The sequence below is a fragment of the Phocoena phocoena genome, chromosome 8 (genome assembly GCF_963924675.1).
Source record: "Phocoena phocoena chromosome 8, mPhoPho1.1, whole genome shotgun sequence".
NCBI classification, from domain to species: domain Eukaryota; kingdom Metazoa; phylum Chordata; class Mammalia; order Artiodactyla; family Phocoenidae; genus Phocoena; species Phocoena phocoena.
In genome coordinates this window covers 2,669,266-2,687,538 of record NC_089226.1, presented here as the reverse complement: position 1 = coordinate 2,687,538, position 18,273 = coordinate 2,669,266, and the positions used below count along the sequence as shown (strand labels likewise).

Sequence of the window (18,273 nt, the reverse complement as noted above, 5' to 3'; positions counted from 1 at the left end):
GTACCAGAGAGGTACTGAATCACTAATGAATGACCCAAGACGTTGAGGAACAAGAGACAAAGACAGAGATAGGAATAAGCATAATGATGGGCATAATAATACTTAAAAAGAAAAGCACAATTATAAATATTAGCACTTTCCTTTCAGGGCTGCTGGGACATTAAATTAGTTAAAACATGTAAAGTGTACAAGTCTTGACACACAATAAGCATGATGGTAACATGATGAGTTCTCAGGCTGACTACAAGCTACAAGGATTCTGAGAAGTAATTTAATTCAAACACGGCACAACAGCAATTTAGAAAACTGCTGGGCGACTCATATATGTGTGTCCAGTGCAGTTACAAGCCTTCCATTCGTTTTTTCTTTTGGTCCTTATAATTATCTGAGGAAGTTGGCATAAATAGCCCCATTCTGCAGTCCAGGAGATTAGGGATCCTGGAGATGCCATGATTTTTCTACAGTCACTCAGATTGTCAAGGCTCAGGCCAGATTTCAATCCCAGGTCGTAAGGACCTGAAGTCTAGTTCCATCTAGAAGCTAACCCTGCCAGCCATGAGGAATCGACACCTTCATATGAGGGAGAGTTAGCGCTTCTTTTATTTGTAACGTTAAGGACCTGGCAATTTCTTTTAAGACTTTCCTCTCAAGAATTTCTAGCATGAAAAATAAGAGCTGCGGTAGAAACATTCTGGGACTAGTACATCTCCTAACCTCAATACCTAGCACAGTGAACAGGAGAGAAAGACCTGCTCAGCTAGGTCAGAACCAAGGATGATGATTTTGCTGGAGTCATCCCTCTTCTCTTATATGGAATTCACTGGTCTAGCAATCTCATACATCTAGAACAAAGCTGCCCACACTCCCCCCAGCATATGTGCCACTTACCACTTATTCTTGAAAGCTCACGGCCTTTCCTCAGAAGGCTCTCCCCCATACTACGTTCTTACTTAGGACGCATCACCTTGGTTATATGGATTGTTGTTCACGACAAATTAGAAGTAGATAGAAGAAACACAAGTAGATAGAAGCTGCTAAAAGGCACACGTGGTCTTTAGGAAGCATTGACAATCCTCCGATTTGAGAGAAGGAAGGAAAGATAGAGGAACTATAAAAAACTGAAACAAGAATTTGAGCAGTATTTTAGGGCCATGTTCTTTGTTATCCAGACCTCAAACAGTGAGACACAAACAACCGGTATGCACGATGTTGATATTACATTTTAAAAATGAGGCCAAATGCCACCCACTCTCCTCAAGGCAACAGAGATGAGTGTAATCCATTTTTAAACTGCTTCCATTAAAGATGACTCAAGTCAATGCATAAAGGCATCAGCTTCGGTTACCGGGAAAATTTACTTCTGTGAAATAACTCTTTCTCTTGCTCCCTGAGGTATGACTGTATAGGAGTCGATTGTAGCATCAACTCACTCACAGGTGAGTAGCTGTCATCTTAAAATCTCCACGGAGAGGAAACAGGAAAGAAGACTTTATTATTCTCCCCAAACATCTGGTCTTTCCAAATATGTCATTGGAAATGGGGCCAGGTGTGCAAGCACTGCAGTGGATTATTACGGCGCCTTAAGAAGGAAAGAAGACCCTCCTTCCCACCCAACGGCCTGGGCTGTGTCCTCCGCTACTCCCTCTTCCAACATGGTTTTCACATTATTCATACTTTTGCATTCAACGAATGCTGCCCCAGAGCTGCTTCTCCTGTCCTTCAGGAAGGGAAGAGAAAATCATTCTTGGAACCCACCTGTGTGTGTCACAGTATAGCCCAAACACACTGGCTCCTTGCCAGTCCACTTTGGCTGCCTGTGTGGGGACTGCCCACTTTTCCCTGGCCTGGGATTCCATCATGATCCTAGCTTCTAAGCGGTAGGTCAGCCAGAGCAGACCCTGTGTGTGAAGTCTACTAAACAAGAGCCATGTTCTCCAGCAAATCCATATGAATATATATACATATACTTAAAAAAGCCCATCATCTGCTGCTGAAAATAAATTAGATATAACTTTTTATATCTAAAGCTAAAGAATAGATGCTTGGTCAAATGCAAACCCCCCCCCCCCCCCGAATGTGTGTGTACTTAGCACTTTGCTTTGAGATAGTCCCAGTGCTAATAAGCATGATCCTGTAAAAACCTCCAGCTTTCCTCAGAAGTGAGGCAGATGTGCTGTGGGGGTGCCTGCCTAGTTTCTGGGAATCCTGGTGCACCTGTCAGTACTGCAAAGGGAACTGGGGGTCAGAGGACTCCAGCTGCACATCTAGTCTGGACAGAAACACTAGCAGTCTTTATACCCACATCTGGAGTCACAGTGATTTTTTGTTCAAAACTTTCACCCTGCTTTAATAAGAAGGACTTGCTTGGGGTTTGCTTGTTTGTTTTCTTTTTTCTTTTTTTTTTTTTTTGCCGTACGCGGGCCTCTCACTGTTGTGGCCTCTCCCATTGCGGAGCACAGGCTCTGGACGCGCAGGCTCAGCGGCCATGGCTCACGGGCCCAGCCACTCCGCAGCATGTGGGATCTTCCCAGCGGGGCACGAACCCATGTCCCCTGCATCGGCAGGGGGACTCTCAACCACTGCGCCACCAGGGAAGCCCTTCTTTTCTTTTTTAAATTTAAGTATAGTTGATTTACAATGTTGTTTGTTTTTAAGAGGAAATAAAAACCTAAAGATACCTAAAAAACCAAGGTACTTCAAGGGGGCTCCAAGGAAAGTGGCAAGGATGGGACTACTGACATCATGGAAATCGGAAAATGCCCTCAGGGCTCCCTTCCCTGCCTACCCTCAGCTCCAATCAGTTTTTAACATTTTACCATGACCTAAAATGCTTCCTTTCTCAACTACCATTTCAGCCATAGATCATATTCCTGTTTTGTTTTTTCTTTAGAGCTGCATTTTTTCCTTCATTATGTCTATGTACTTTTTGTATTTCAGAGATTCCTCATTGTTTCTGATCCACAAATGATTACTATTTTCTAGTGCGATCATGGATTTATGAGTTCATTTGTCTTTACCTTTTTCTATAATTTATAGAAATTGTCATTTTAAACCATAACCACTATTCTTAATCTTTAATAATCTGCCCATTAAAATATTCTTTTTCTAAATGGAAGCTTGTTTATTCATTCCTGCTATACAGATCCCCAAATTTAAACAATAGTTTTCAAACATTGCATTAACGTTATCAGAACACAGCTGTCTAGGGGGCTATGTTCTCTGATGTAATTTTGTTGGAATTTCAAAGGAAATGTCATTACAACTTCTATTTCTTACTCTTGCTTGCTGAACTAAACAGTCAATTGTTTTAAAAATGCTATTTGTTGTTCAAGTTATATTGGCTGCTCTTCTAAACCTTTGAAAGCAACTTCCCAAAGTCGCCCCAACTCCAAGTGAGAAGGTGTGTCCTTCTAAAAATAAATATTAGTGGTCACCCTGCAGGTACAAATTTTAAACATGCAAATCCTCCAGGTTCTAGTGCTTTTCAAACTCGGGAAATGATGCTTTGAGTTTAAATGTTTAAATGTCACTAAGAGGCGGGGAAGAAAGACAAAAGGGGAAATCAGAGACGGCAAAGTGAAGGCCAGAGCGATGAAAACACAAACGGGAACTTGAAAGCTGAACACAGGCTGGGAGACTTAAAGAGGAGAGAGGAATGTCAATTTGGGATTTTTTTTTGAGGCTGCATTGCAACTATTATGTTATATAAAAGATTAGGAATATGTCTGAATCTTTCTTATTTTAAGAGGGAACCCTTACCATGGAACCATTATAAAGAATTGCTTTAAAACAGTTCCACAAAGTCAAAGCACCTTCCAAAAGATTCCTAGGCTGAGAAAACTATGTGTTTAGGATCACATAAATGCACTGAAATTAGTCTGATGGTTTGAGATATTTCTGTGTATAATGTAAATCAAAATCCCCCCTGACTTTGAGCAAAATTTCCACGGATGGAGCCTGTATCTTTGGGAACACAAGCTACTGCTGTGTTTACATTAAAGTTGAGCTTTGTGATATCTCTTATACCTCTTTTAATATTCTTGTTAATATTACTTTATAATATTGACATTTTGGATTTCAAACCTGAGGTCTTTACACGAAGGATGTCTGCTGGATTTATTATCATTATCTTCCCCTGTAACAAGGCAGGGGCTGAAATATGTATTCTCAATGTACATGGGGAACACGAGATAGTGAAAGTTTGAATAATGCTCCTAGTAGCAAATCCAGTCTTTCATTTGGTGAATGCTTCTCACATAATTAATGTTCCAAATTAGGGGCACATTTTCAGGTCATTATTTCCTATATCTCTGTAGGTATAGGTTTCAAATTTTATTGAGATTTAATTCAAAGACAACAAAATGCACCCGTATTTAGTGTAGCGTTGATTAGTTTTCACTAATTTAAGCACCAATATAAGGACCACGGTGCTCAAGATTTCCATCACCCCAAAAAGTCCCTTGTACCCGTTGTAGTCAATTATCCAAAAACCCCAACCCTATGTAACTACTGACTTGATTTTAGTCACTCTAGATTAGTTTTTGCCTGTTGTAGAATTTCATATAAATGAAATCATAAAGTACCTGGTTTTTTTTTTCCGCTTCTCTTATTCAGCAGAATGCTTTTGAGATTCGTCCATTTTGTTACATGTATCAGTGGTTTGTTCTTTTTAATTTCTGAGAAACCACCTGTTGCTTAAATTTACCACAATTAGCTATTTACCTGTTGAGGGTTTTGGTTTATTTATAGTTTGAGGCTATCATAAATGAAGCTGCTATGAACATCTGTGTACAATGTATATCTGTGGACATATGTTTTCATTTATCTTCGGTAAACTCCTAGAAGTGGAATTGCTGGGTCATATGCTGAGTGTATGTTTAACTTTATTAACAAAGTGTTAAACTGTTTTCCACAGTACTTATACTGAAAGCAACACTTCTGCCCCTTTCCTGTTTGTCCATTTCTGTTCCCCTCTAACCTTAAAAGACCCTAATTATATAGGAATGAGATCACTAGGCAATTTAAACTAACTCCTGACCTATGCTCTCCTGAATGCACACCATGCCTAGTCTAACCTGTTGGTTCTTTTCCTAGATAAAAAGAAGTAAGACTAGCTCTTTACCCCAATAGCCCCCCCCCCAAGCAACCCTGAAGGCAGATGACATCTGAAGAGAGAGTCAGCCAGTCTGCATGCAACGGAGAATGATGCAGAACCCAACCTCCTGCCTAAATGATTCACTGAGATTCTTCCCCCCTTTTTCCCTTTAAAAACTGTCCTGGCTGAGCAGAATCTTCAGAGTTGGTCTTTGGACATGAGTCCACCATCTCCCTAGATTGCTGGCTTTCACAATTAAAGCACCTTTCCTTTCTACTGACACTTGCCTCTCGAATTATTAGCTTTTGAGTGGCAAGCTACTGAAACTAAGTTCAGTGACAATAGCATTTTGTGGTCCCACAGTTAATGTGTAAGAGTTTCAGTTGCTTCACATCCTCATCAACGCTTGATATTGTCAGTCTTTTAAATTTTTGTCATTCTAGTAGTTGTGTAGTGGAATCTGATTACAGTTTAATTTTCATTTCTATGATATGTTGAGCATCTTTTCATGTTCTTATTCCATTCATATACATATTTTTTGTGAATTGTCTTTTTCGGTGTTTGGTTCATTTCAAGGTAGGTGGTTAGAATTATGTTGTAAGAATTCTTCATACAGCACAGATGTAAATTCTTTGTCAGGTATATGGATGGCAAATGTTTGCTCCCAATCTGTACCTTGTCTTTTCATTTACTCTTAATGGTATTTTCAATATTGATGAGGCCAGTTATGAGTTGAATTTCATCCTCCACCCCCACGCCCCCAAAAGATACCTGAAAGTTCTAACCCCAGTGCTTCAGAATGTGACCTTATTTGGACATAGGGTCTTTATAGAGGTAATTAAGGTAACATGAGGTCATAAATGTGGGCTCCAACCCAATGTGTTTGCTACCCTTATAACAAGGGAAAATTTGACACAGAGAGATGCACACAGGAAGAAGGCCATGTGACAATGAAGGCAGGGATTGGGGTGATGCACCTATAAGCCAGGAAACACCAGCAGAAGCTAGGGGAGAGGCCTGGAACAGAGTTTCCCTCACTGGTCTCAAAAGGAACCAATCCTGGGCTTCCCTGGTGGCGCAGTGGTTGAGAGTCTGCCTGCTAATGCGGGGGACACGGGTTCGAGCTCTGGTCTGGGAGGATCCCACATGGCGCGGAGCGACTGGGCCCGTGAGCCACAACTACTGAGCCTGCGCGTCTGGAGCCTGTGCTCCGCAGCAAGAGAGGCCCGCGTACCGCAATGAAGAGTGGCCCCCGCTTGCCACAACTAGAAAAAGCCCTCGCACAGAAACGAAGACGCAACACAGCAAAAATAAATAATGAATAAATTAATAAACTTCTACCTGCAACATCTTCTTAAAAAAAAAAAAAAAAAGGAACCAATCCTGCCTACACCTTGATCATGGGCACCTCGCAACCAGAGCAGTAAGAAAATACATTTCTGTTGCTTAAGCCATGAGGTCTGTAGTACTTTGCTATGGCAATCACAGGAAAATAATACAAAAGCAAAGTTATCATTTTTCTCTTATGCTTAGAGCTTTTAGTGAACTAGCAAGTCCTTGTCTAGCTCAACATTACTAAGATTTATTCCTAGTTTTCCTCTAGATTTATATTATTTTATATATCACACACAGGCATACTCCACACATTTTCCTTTTCACTGGGTTTCATGTTTATATTTTCTAATGCCTGAGAAAGCACTTGTTTCTTGTATAATTTATAGAATTAATCAGTTTCTGTTAACAGGGTAAATACATCAGGTGGCTCTTTGCCCATCTCTCAAGTTCAACTTAGAGTAAGTTTTATTTCCAAAGGGATAAGGTCCACTGTCCTTTTGGTTCCCTTCCTATTAAGTTGGAGATGATCATAACTAATGTTTAATACCAATCACTGAGCGCCCAGCACAGGCACTTGACCATTCCCAGCATCCTTCTTCCACTCTGGGTAAGTGTCCTGAAAGCACTGAGAAGGAGATCCTTTTTCTCCTGGATGCACAAAATAACACCAACACTTTCAGTGCACCGTCTAGCTTTCTAGCCCTCTACTTCAAGAAAGGACAGACAACCCACTGACCCATGCATCCCCACCTCGAGACATTCGTATCTTTGTTGGAAGTTATTCTTATGGTATCTCTGTCCTTCATAGTTGGGAAAACACAAGTCTTCTAAGGTCATAAAAAGGACAGAGAAAAAAACTCAGTAAATGTTCTCTACAAACCCTTCTTTAGAACGGAATACCTGGTGACTGATGCATGTCATCTATTTGTTCTTCCATCACTATGTTACAAATACAGCATTGCTTTCTGAGTCTTGAACTTTTGTTGTGCATTAGAAGCAAGTCTTCAATATACCAACTCTGAAAACTTCCTCCAAGTAAACGACTTACCCTTCACTGACAGGTGTCTCCATGTCACCGTTGGTTCAGGTCTGCCGATAGCAAGACACAGCAGGGTCACACTACTCCCCTCATTCACGGTGACGTCTGAGGAGATATTCATGATCTGGGGAGGAACTGTAAGGAGACAGAGGGGAAAAGAAATATATGAGAACGATTCTTGACACAAAAGGAGGTGTTAGCCTATAAATATCCATACAGCATGTTTTTAAAAATAAATATTATTCTCAATAATAAATTTTAGAGTTTTATGCTTGATTCGCCAAGGATGTGACCATTAACACAACATGTACAGGGCACTCATGGAAGCAGCTCTACATAATGTCTGGATGTACCAGGATGCAGGTGTTGGGGGGGTGGTTCTGGGGAAACAGTAAGTGAAGTACTGATGGTTGATGGAAAAGCAGAACCAAAGGGAAAATACAAAGTTTTCTAAGAGTTCCTATCGGACCTGTGTGTTCATTCCTTTTAGTGGAACCCCTGGCTTATGCAGGAACCACACACGTAATCCCCAGCTCAGCCTTTGTTTCCAATGACTCATTCACAAAGCCTCAACCGCACTGGATTAGTTACCATTTCCTGAGCACTCCAGACTATTGAATTCTTTGACCTCACACAGGTTGTGCGGTCCGAGAATTATTTTCTTTCACATTTCTTTTCCTGGAAATCACATTTCTTTTCCTGGAAATTCTTGCTCCTTCCTTAAAATGTATCCTTTAAAACTCAGGTAAAGGGCTTCCCTGGTGGCGCAGTGGTTGAGAGTCCGCCTGCCGATGCAGGGGACACGGGTTCGTGCCCCGGTCTGGGAAGATCCCACATGCCGCGGAGCGGCTGGGCCCGTGAGCCATGGCCGCTGAGCCTGCGCGTCCGGAGCCTGTCCTCCGCAACGGGAGAGGCCACAACAGTGAGAGGCCCGCGTAACGCATTAAAAAAAAAAAAAAAAAACTCAGGTAAATTTTCACTGACCCTCCCACTCAGCATTAATTGCTTTCTCCCCTAGACCCCACCAGCAATAGTAGCCCCGGCTACTACTGTTACGCTAAGATCACATTATACAATTTATTTGTAATGGTATCATGTCCAAGCAGTTAGGAGCAGAGCTCTGGAGCCCAGCTCCCCACCTGCTGAGTGACCTGGGCAAGGTGAATTGTCTTCATCTCTTCAGGCTTTGTTTTCCTCACCTGTGAAACAGATGACAGCAGTAGCTAAACTCATGTTATGAGGTTTCAATGAAACAATGGCTGACCAGGGCACCTGGTAGAAAGGAAGCAATCACTGGTAGCTGCTAAGATGACAGTGGTGATAAGGATGACAACAGCAATGATGCCATCTTTCAGAACAGACTGAAAGATGGGCCAGGTCCACGTCCATTAACCTGTCAGCATCACAAAGGCTGACATGACCCCTGGTCTTGCTGTCTACCTTGTCCTACCTCCAGGCCTGATTTTTAATTCCATTTGAAGCTGGGCATTGGAAAATACCTAGATTCCTTCTCTAATCTTACTTCTCATCACCCTCAGCCTAGTTGGGTTTCTCAGCAATTTCCACATGGTCAACTGCAACAACTTCCCACCTGGACCATCCCACCTGGTCTCTTTCCAATTTTGGATCCTCCAACCTGCCCCCTCCATGTGACCAGAGTGATCTTTTCAGGCAATAATCTCATCAAACTGTTAGCCCCGCTACTCGCTCCCTTAGCTCACCGTGCCCCCCAGGCTTAGCACAAGCCTATTTTCCCTGACCTGAGCCCTCTGCAGTCTGACCCCAACCCAGCGACAAGCCTCTTCCGCAGTGTCCTCACTAAGGCCGCTCACTGAACACTCGACCCAGCTCCCCTGGGAACACGGCAGAGGCACAGGCCCTTCCAAAACTTTGCTTTTCTTCTTCTTCTCTTCATTTCCTACCTGAAAAGACACGGCTCATCTTTCAAGGGACATCAAAGGTCACCTCCCCTTTGCAGTTTTCCCTAACCTCTCCCCAAATCCTGTAAAGAGAATCTCCCACCTCCCCACCTGGGGAGGGGTCTGAACGTGTTGTACTTACAGCTGATTATTTTATGCCTGTCTCTTTACCTAGAGAGTGAGGTGCTGGAGGAAAAGGACGGAATGACACCCACCTCTCTTTTCCTCAGTGTCTGGCACAAGGCTGACAAGGGTACCTGCTTAATTCCTCTTCGAAAGAAAGATCCAAAGAACAGATTGAACACATCCCAAAACTAAGGAGGGCAAAGCTTTTAATGGAGGATTTCTGATACCTAAAGCTTTCTTCTCAATTTTCTTTCAGATTCTCAAAACAAAAGGAAGGGTGGACAACAGAGAGAGGAGGCTCCAAGCTTATAGTTATGCTGATTTATTCCAACTGCCAGTTTAATTATGAATTGTTAATTACCAAACAGGTAGAGCACTAGACTAGTGGATTCCAAACTACGCTGAGTCAGTGGCAGAGGAGAACTGTGACTGATGCTCGATCCAGAACTCTGCAGCCTGGAGTTTTATGCTGCTGAGATCTTAGAGGAAAGTCTTTTCAAGGAGAAGCCGTAAGTAACATGGAGAACACTTGCGATCTTAAGGGAATCCACATAAGCAAATAAATAAAAATTACCTGGCTTATAAATCTGCCACATTTTGGATTATTTCTGCATTAGGAATTGGCCTGAAATTTCTTTGCACATATTTTACCGAAATACACAGTGGGAAAAAATAGTGTACTTTCTAACTACACTGCATTCTCTTGAGAAAACTGTACTACTTGTTTTTCAGTATTTTCCAGCTTGTTAAAAAATTGTTCTGGGCTTAGAAATGTCAATACTTTTTCTCACTTTTTTATAAAGTGAACCTCCCAGAATATTCTCAGAATTATGTCTGCTTTAGCCAGATGTGTTAGGCCATCTGAAGCTCTCTTTCTCTAGACCCAAGAGTCTCTCTGTTTGTAAGGTGGACACAGCTGCGGTGGGAGGGTTGGGGGCATAGCTGGTCAGTGGAGGAGAATTTAGGACATTGCAGCTTTGATGCCCAGGGACAGATTGCTCAATACGGCTCCCGATTCAGGGCTATCAGTTTCATGTATGTTATGTTTCATCGGATAGTTTAAAAGGTCCTGGGTTAGGAGATATTTGTAAAATTCTATAGATATTTGAGGGACATCCTCATTCCCCAGGTGATTTACCCCCATTAGGAGGGAGTTTCCTGGAGGGGGATAGTGAAGGTTGATGCAAACGCTTCACCAAGCCTCAGGCAGTGAACCCCTCCATCTTCTGCAGGCCCACACTGTCCTCTGTCACTTTCTCAAAGGAGGAAAGGTAAGGACAGTATCAAAGGTGAGGGTCGCCAGTAAGACAGGAAACACAGTGACATGGGAGAAAGGAAAGTTCTTTCTGTTCTCAATTATGACATCATTATTAGTGTGTAATAGGTAATAATATGTATTACTTATTAACATACGATTTGATGACTTTCAACTTGCTTACACATGCATTATCTCATGGATTCTTCACAAATTATGAGATAAACAGAACAAATATTCTCACTATTAAAAATGAAGAAACTGAGGCATGGGGAGGGTTAAGTAAACTGCCGAAAGTCACGTGGTCAGTAAAGGGCAGAATTCTTTCCATTATATTATATCGCCTCTTTGTTTAACCTCCCATCGATGCCCTGAACACGATATTTGTATTTGCATTTTCTGTCTCCTCTGCTTCGAAGGTCCTCCCACAGCATCTTCCCTCACGGCGATGCCACTGGTCGGCCGGCTTCCCCAGCGCAGCGCCTGCCGCTGAGTGTGGGGTGGCGCAGTCATCCTGGTTTCTCCCGCGCTGAGCTCGCCGAGGGGGGTGCTCAGCACTTGTAATTCATTTAAATCTGATTTGAATTTGGTAATAGCGTCATGACCCTCCCCTTGTTTCTGTGATAACCTTTGAACAAAGGAGCACCTGGGAATAAATTTAAATGCTTCTACGTATTTTGACAAGAGAGCTTTGTTCAATTTTCAGACACATATCTGTGGCAAATGAGTCTATCTATCTATCTATCTATCTATCATCTATCTACCTATCTATTAACTACCTACCTACCTATCATCTATCTATCTATCGCTAGTGTTTATGAATATACAGATAAACATGAAACGTGTATAACAATCTTACCAGAAATGCTGAAATTACTGAAAGAAAATGGCAGGACCCACAAGAGTCTAATTAAAGGATTACAAATAGAACAGTGTGTTCCCAGTCACATCTACAGACACTGGGGACCCTCCCCTGCAGGTCACGCATGCATCTGGTTATCTTCTCATTGACAGTGGTGGGCTATAATGTGTCCTAACATGGCTGGGCAGACTGATCACTGCACAACTACAAGGACTTCAGATTGTGGTCATTTTATTTCAAGTATATTTTATTTTATTATTTATTTTATTTTTGGCTGTGTCAGGTCTTAGTTGTGACATGCGGGATCTTCGTTGTGGCATGTGGGCTCTTTCGTTGTGGCACACGGGCTCTTTCGTTGTGGCACACGGGCTCTTCGTTGTGGCACACAGGCTTCTTTCTAGTTGTGGTGTGTGGGTTTCTTTCTAGTTGTGGTGCGCTGGCTCCAGAGTGTGGGCTCAGTAGTTGTGGCACACGGGCTTAGTTGTCCCGTGGCATGTGGGATCTTAGTTCCCTGACCAGGGATCAAAACCGCATCCCCTGCATTGGAACGCAGATTCTTTACCACTGGACTACCAGGGAAGTCCCAGAGTGTAGTCATTTTAGATGGATGGATGGATAGGTAGATTGATCGATCGATTGATAGACAGATATAGACATATAGATACACATCTATACCTATACAGATATAGATATAGACATAGATAAAATACTGTCTCTCCATATACATACAGAGAGACAGACAAACACAGTTTTATCAGATTGCAATCAGTGTCTTGAGGAAGGAAGGTATCTTTGGGCTCGGGGTTGCCATGAGGTATTTACACGTTCTCTTTACCCTCAGCATGGCCGAGGGCTCTTAAACATACCAATGTGTCTTACCCATGGCCCTTCCTCTCCAATCTCGCTGCCACTGGCTTAGTTGAGAAGCTCATCATCTCTTCCTCGGAATATTACAAGTCTCCTCATTTCTCTACCCACCACCACTTCATAACTCAGACCCCATATGCCCCCCACAGTTACATCTTAAATATTTTGCTTCTGCCTAACACCCTCAACCTTTGCCCCTGGCTGAGACTGTGAAGTCCAAACTTCTACACAGGATCTACAAAACCATTCCTAGCCTGGCCATAGCCTCAGCGCCAGCCCCTCCTCTGACAAGGAGACCCACATCTCTCTCTGGGGCTACATCGTTCTCTCTTGCCCATGCCTTTACACACCATATTCCTTCTGCTGCAGAAACACTCCCACTACTGTGTCCTATGAGCTGCTCACCCTTCAATACTCAACTTGAATAAGACCTCGTTTATGACGCCTTCACTCTTCCTTCTTCCACTCCCAAGGAATTCTTGTTTATGTCTTCTTCATACCATTTATCTTTACAATTGAGCTATTCCATGGACGGGATCTGCTATATTTACCCTTTTTTAAAAAAACCTTTTAATTTATTTATTTTTGGGCTGCGTTGGGTTTTCGTTGCTGTGCACAGGCTTTCTCTAGTTGTGGTGAGCGGGGGCCACTCTTCATTGCGGTGCTTGGGCTTCTCCTTGCAGTGGCTTCTCTTGTTGTGGAGCACGGGCCCTAGGCGCATGGGCTTCAGCAGTTGTGGCATGCAGGCTCAGTAATTGTTGCTCACGGGCTCCAGAGCGCAGGCTCAGTAGTTGTGGTGCACGGCTTTAGTTGCTCTGCAGGATGTGGGATCTTCCCGGACCAGGGCTCAAACCCAAAACCCCATGTCCCCTGTGTTGGCAGGTGGATTCTTAACTACTGTGCCACCAGGGAAGTCCTGTTATATTTATCCTTGTATTTCTATTATATAACACCAAGCCTGACATGAAGTAGCATCCTTCCCCCCAAATGTAGTGCATTTATGTGTAAGTTTTTAAACTGTGTGTGTGTTGCAATCTGGCAAGTGTTCTCCACTCTAGACATTTGACATTTGCCCTTTCCTCTCCCTGAAATACTCTCCACCTTATCCTTTCATATTTGTTTCCTTCTGGGTTCAGTTTTAATATTATTTCCTCAGAGAAGTCTTCGTTGATGACCCCGGTCCTCTCCCACCCATCAAATTCATGTCCTCTTCTTACAGTCTCTTCTCAACCTTTAAATTGTCTTCAAGAATTCTTATATACTTTTGTGCTTTTATATACACTTGCATGATTATTTGTTTAAAGTCTCTCTGGCACTGGACTATAAGCTTTAAAGACCACTATATTCCCAGTGTACTGAACTATGCTTGGTACATAGGTGTTTAATAAAAATGTATTATATGAATAAGTGCCTATTATCAAGACTGTGTATACACGTTATTGTATACTTGTGAGAGAGCAAGCCTGAGATAGGAAAATCTTTTCTCAAGGAGAAATGTTTCTTTGTGCAAAGGTAATTGGGGACTGAACTCTGGACATACCAGCACCACCCTAATCAAAGCTGATATGACAAGGTTGAAACAGTGTACGAGAGGCCGTGCACCACAGCTTAGGTTCTAGAGTCCAGCACACTTGTGTAACCCTGGGCAATGTTGGCTTAGCCCCTCTGAGCTCTGGCTCTTCATTTGTAGAATGAAGATGATAGAATTTATCTCTCTAAGTTGTTATAAGAATAGCATGCTAGTACAGTGCCTGGAAATAAGTAACTACTTAATAAATGGTATCTGCTATTGATCATGTTCATATATGACTGTGAATATACATGCCATTTAAAATCTGATAAATGCTAATCTGTGCCTAACTGCTCATTTTCTAAATCTCAATTCCTTCCATTTTAAGTCAGCACTCATAAATGACGTTTGCCTTGGATAGCTGGGACAATTCCAGAGTAAATATTTGATAACTAATTGTTAATTTCTGCCTCTTAATCTGAGCTGTCAAACCCAAGTGAATGCGTAGGGCAAATCGCACATGTTTATATAAAGAAATTACCTGGCTCTTCCTTACCTATTTTCTTTTAGGGGCCTCTGTTTCTGTTTCTAGAAAGAACAGGGAACAGAGCTTCAGCACCATGCCCTCTTATTTCAAGGGCAGTAATTCCACCCATTGCAACTATACCCTGTCTCTGTCCAGGCACAGTGTTTGACAGTCACGTTTTAAGTGTTTTATTTAAGACTGAATGGCACAGTTAAAACAAACAGAAAAGAGAATCTTATAATTTGGAGTCATAGAGGCTAAAGTCTGAATACCATTTTTTTTCCAACTACTTTCTGTGTGATTAAGCCCTTTAAGCGTAAGCTTCCTCTACCATAAAATGGGCATAAAAATATTTGCCACAAAGGGATGTGAGATTAGAGATAATGATTTTAAAGAGATTTAAATAGTTATTATTGTTGTTTTCACATTATTATTATTATCATTATTATCCCCAGAGAATAACAATATGTTAAGAGACCATGAGAAAACTAATACAAATATGAACTGCTTTCTACTACATTTTTAAACACTCAAGGCTTGTTTATTAAAAAAGTACAGTAAAGGGCTTCCCGGGTAGCACAGTGGTTGAGAATCTGCCTGCTAATGCAGGGAACACGGGTTCGAGCCCTGGTCTGGGAGGATCCCACATGCCGTGGAGCAACTAGGCCCGTGAGTCATAACTACTGAGCCCGCGCATCTGGAGCCTGTGCTCCGCAACAAGACAGGCCGTGATAGTGAGAGGCCTGCACATCGCGATGAAGAGCGGCCCCCGCTTGCCACAACTAGAGAAAGCCCTCGCACAGAAACGAAGACCCAACACAGCAAAAATAAATAATTAATAAACTCCTACTCCCAACATCTTCTTTAAAAAAAAAAAAATACAGTAAAGACTTTTAAAGACTCATTGTTTTATTCTAGGATTACCTTTTATTTTGTGTTTTAACAAAGAAGCTTATTTCATAAACTAGAGTTAAGACTAATTTGGGAATGACAGTATGCATGCTAGGCTTGGTCATGCCATATTTTCCATACTAAGTATTATTTTATGGTGCAAAAAGCATTACACCAAATGTTAGGAGTCACAGGTTCGGATCTTGGTTTCTCCATAGCTGTGTGATCTTTTGTAAATCAGTTAACCCCTCTGGCTTTGGGGTGTGTGTGTTGTGTTTGTATGTGTATGTGTTGTGTGTGTATGTGTATTTGTGTGAGTGTGTGTGTGTATGTGTGTGTTGGTGATGGTGTCTGATTGTTTATTTGGTTAGTTTTGAGTGAAGAAGTTAGACTGTGAATTTTCAGGTCCCTTCTGGTTAATGAGCTTCTAGCCACAGTGCAAGTTCAAGGGGGCTACTCCTGGGAACAAAGTGCTACCACCACCAGGAGCAACAACAAAATAGCTAGTGTCTATTTATTTGAGGCTGGTATTAAGTGCTCTATATACATTATTTCCTTTAATCCTTAACACAACCCTAGTAAATATTCCCTGTTAAAAAATCAACATAAGGGCAGACATCTACATCAGTTAAATAGAATTAAGTGCCCAGAAATATATCCATACTTTTATGACCAATTAATTTTCAACAGGATGCAAAAACAATGCAATGAAGAAGGAAAAGTCTTTTCAACAAATGGTGCTGGGGTAACTGTATATCCACAGGAAAAAGAATAAAGTTGAACCCCTACGTCACATCATATAAAAAAATTAACTCAAAATGCATCACATACCTAAATGTAAGAACTAAATCTCAGAAGAAGACAAAGGTGTGAATCTTTGTGATCTTGGATCAGGCAATGATTTCTTAGACATGACACCAAAAGCACAAGCAACAAAAGAAATAGATAAGCTGTACAGCATTGAAATTTTAAAAACTTTTAATTCTGTGCAATTTGAAGCAAACTTTGTGCTTCAAATGCCCCTATTGAGAAAGAAAAAATCCCCACTGAATGGGAGAACATTTTTACAAATGATATATCTGATAAGGAACTAAATCTAAAATATATGAAAGCGCGTGCAACTCAACAAAAAAATACAAATAACTCAATTAAAATGTGGACAAAGGGATCTGAATAGACATTTATCCAACGAAGATACAGAAATAGCCAGTATGCACATGAAAAGATGTTTAGCATCATTGTTCATTAAGAAAATGCAAATCAAAACACAATGAGTTTCCGCTTCACATCCACTAGAATGGCTATAATCAAAAAGACAGATAATAACAAGAGTCAGTGAGGACGTGGAGAAATTGAAACCCTCACGCATTGCTAGTGGAATTGTAAAATGATGCAGCCACCTTAAAAGACAGTCTGGCAGATCCTCAGAAGATTAAAGATAGAGGTATCATGTGACTCACCAATTCAACTCCTAGGTACATACTCAGGAGGAATGAAAACACGTCCACACAACAACTTTTACACAAATGCTCATGACAGCATTTTTCATAGTAGACAAAGATCGGACACAACCCGAACAGTCATCAACAGCCGAACGGATAAGCAAAATGTAGCACATCCATACAACGGAATACAATTCACCTATAAAAAGAAACAAAGTACTGATGCTTTAACATGGGTGAGCCTTGAAAACATTAAGTGGAAGGAACCAAACACAAAAGGCGACATATTACATGGTTTCTACTTATATGAAATGTTCAAAATGGGCAAATCCATAGAGACAGAAAGTACATTAGTTGCCAGAGGCTGGGGAGAGGGGCAAACAGGGAGTGACCGTTAATGGGCCTGGGTTTCTTTTGGTGTGATGAAGATCTTCCAGAATTGGACAGCAGTGATTGTTCTACAATCTTGTGCATATATAAAAGCGACTGGATTGTACACTTTAAAAGGATGAATTTTCTGGTGAGTGAATTACAACCCTATAAAGATGTTGCTAAACAAACAAGGTCTGTCAGCTCCTGAGAGGTAGAACCAGATGTTCTTGCACTAAGGAGAGAAGGCAACCTCCCACCACATAAGGTTCTCAGAAAATATCTTCCTCATTTATTGACAGTTCCATGCATCTGCTTAACTCTCCATTTCTCATTGCTTGCCTACCGTTTCCCTTCCCTTTTCAAGACAACCAGCCGTGCCCAGCCATGTCAGTCTCTCTGCAATGCTCAAAGCGCGCGGTACTCACCCATCATTCCACACTTTTATCTATGCTGTGTCCTCTGCTCATATGCCTTCTTCTTCCCCCCTCCTCTGTCTGTTCTACCCCTACTCATGCTGGAAAACTGAAATTGAGATATAATAGCCTCCCTCCATCACCCCTCCCCATCCTAGAGGTGAGTATGGGGAGGTGCTTCAGGGCTCCCTGTGCATAACGATGTACTTTATTCATTCTAAAACATTAGATGAGTGCCTAACATGTCCTAGGATTACTTTGGTGGCAGAAGAGTGGACAGACGAGTCCCTGTCTCATGTTAACTGTGGAGCTTAGTGTCTAGAGGAGACACATGTGACACTGACACATTATCATTGACACATGAATCCATGTGTGATGAAGCTGTGGGTGTGCAAGAGACCAGGGGAGCCCATGACGGGGGTCTGTCCTGGCCGGTGGGTCTGGGTGAGGGATTTGCTCTGAGAAGAGCTGGGCAGAGGGATCAGCATATGCAAAGGCTTTGCAGAGACAGGAAGCAGGGTGAGCTTGGGGGACTGTGGCTGAAATGAAAAGAGTAAAACCATACAAGCTGAGGTTGGATAGGCAGGGGGGAAGAACTCATAGGTTCTTGGAGGAAATGCT

The 18,273-nt window shown here is 41.9% G+C and overlaps 1 protein-coding gene across 4 annotated transcripts in view; it reads right to left on the bottom strand.

Moving 5' to 3' along the window:
- Window positions 1-18,273, bottom strand: part of OPCML (opioid binding protein/cell adhesion molecule like) — a 1,073,563-nt gene that overhangs the window by 97,889 nt on the left and 957,401 nt on the right. For all 4 annotated transcript variants that reach the window (XM_065882990.1, XM_065882987.1, XM_065882988.1 and 1 more), the window contains one exon: window positions 7,479-7,604. In XM_065882990.1, coding sequence (XP_065739062.1) covers window positions 7,479-7,604 — 126 coding nt within the window. The remainder of the gene's footprint in view (window positions 1-7,478; window positions 7,605-18,273) is intronic.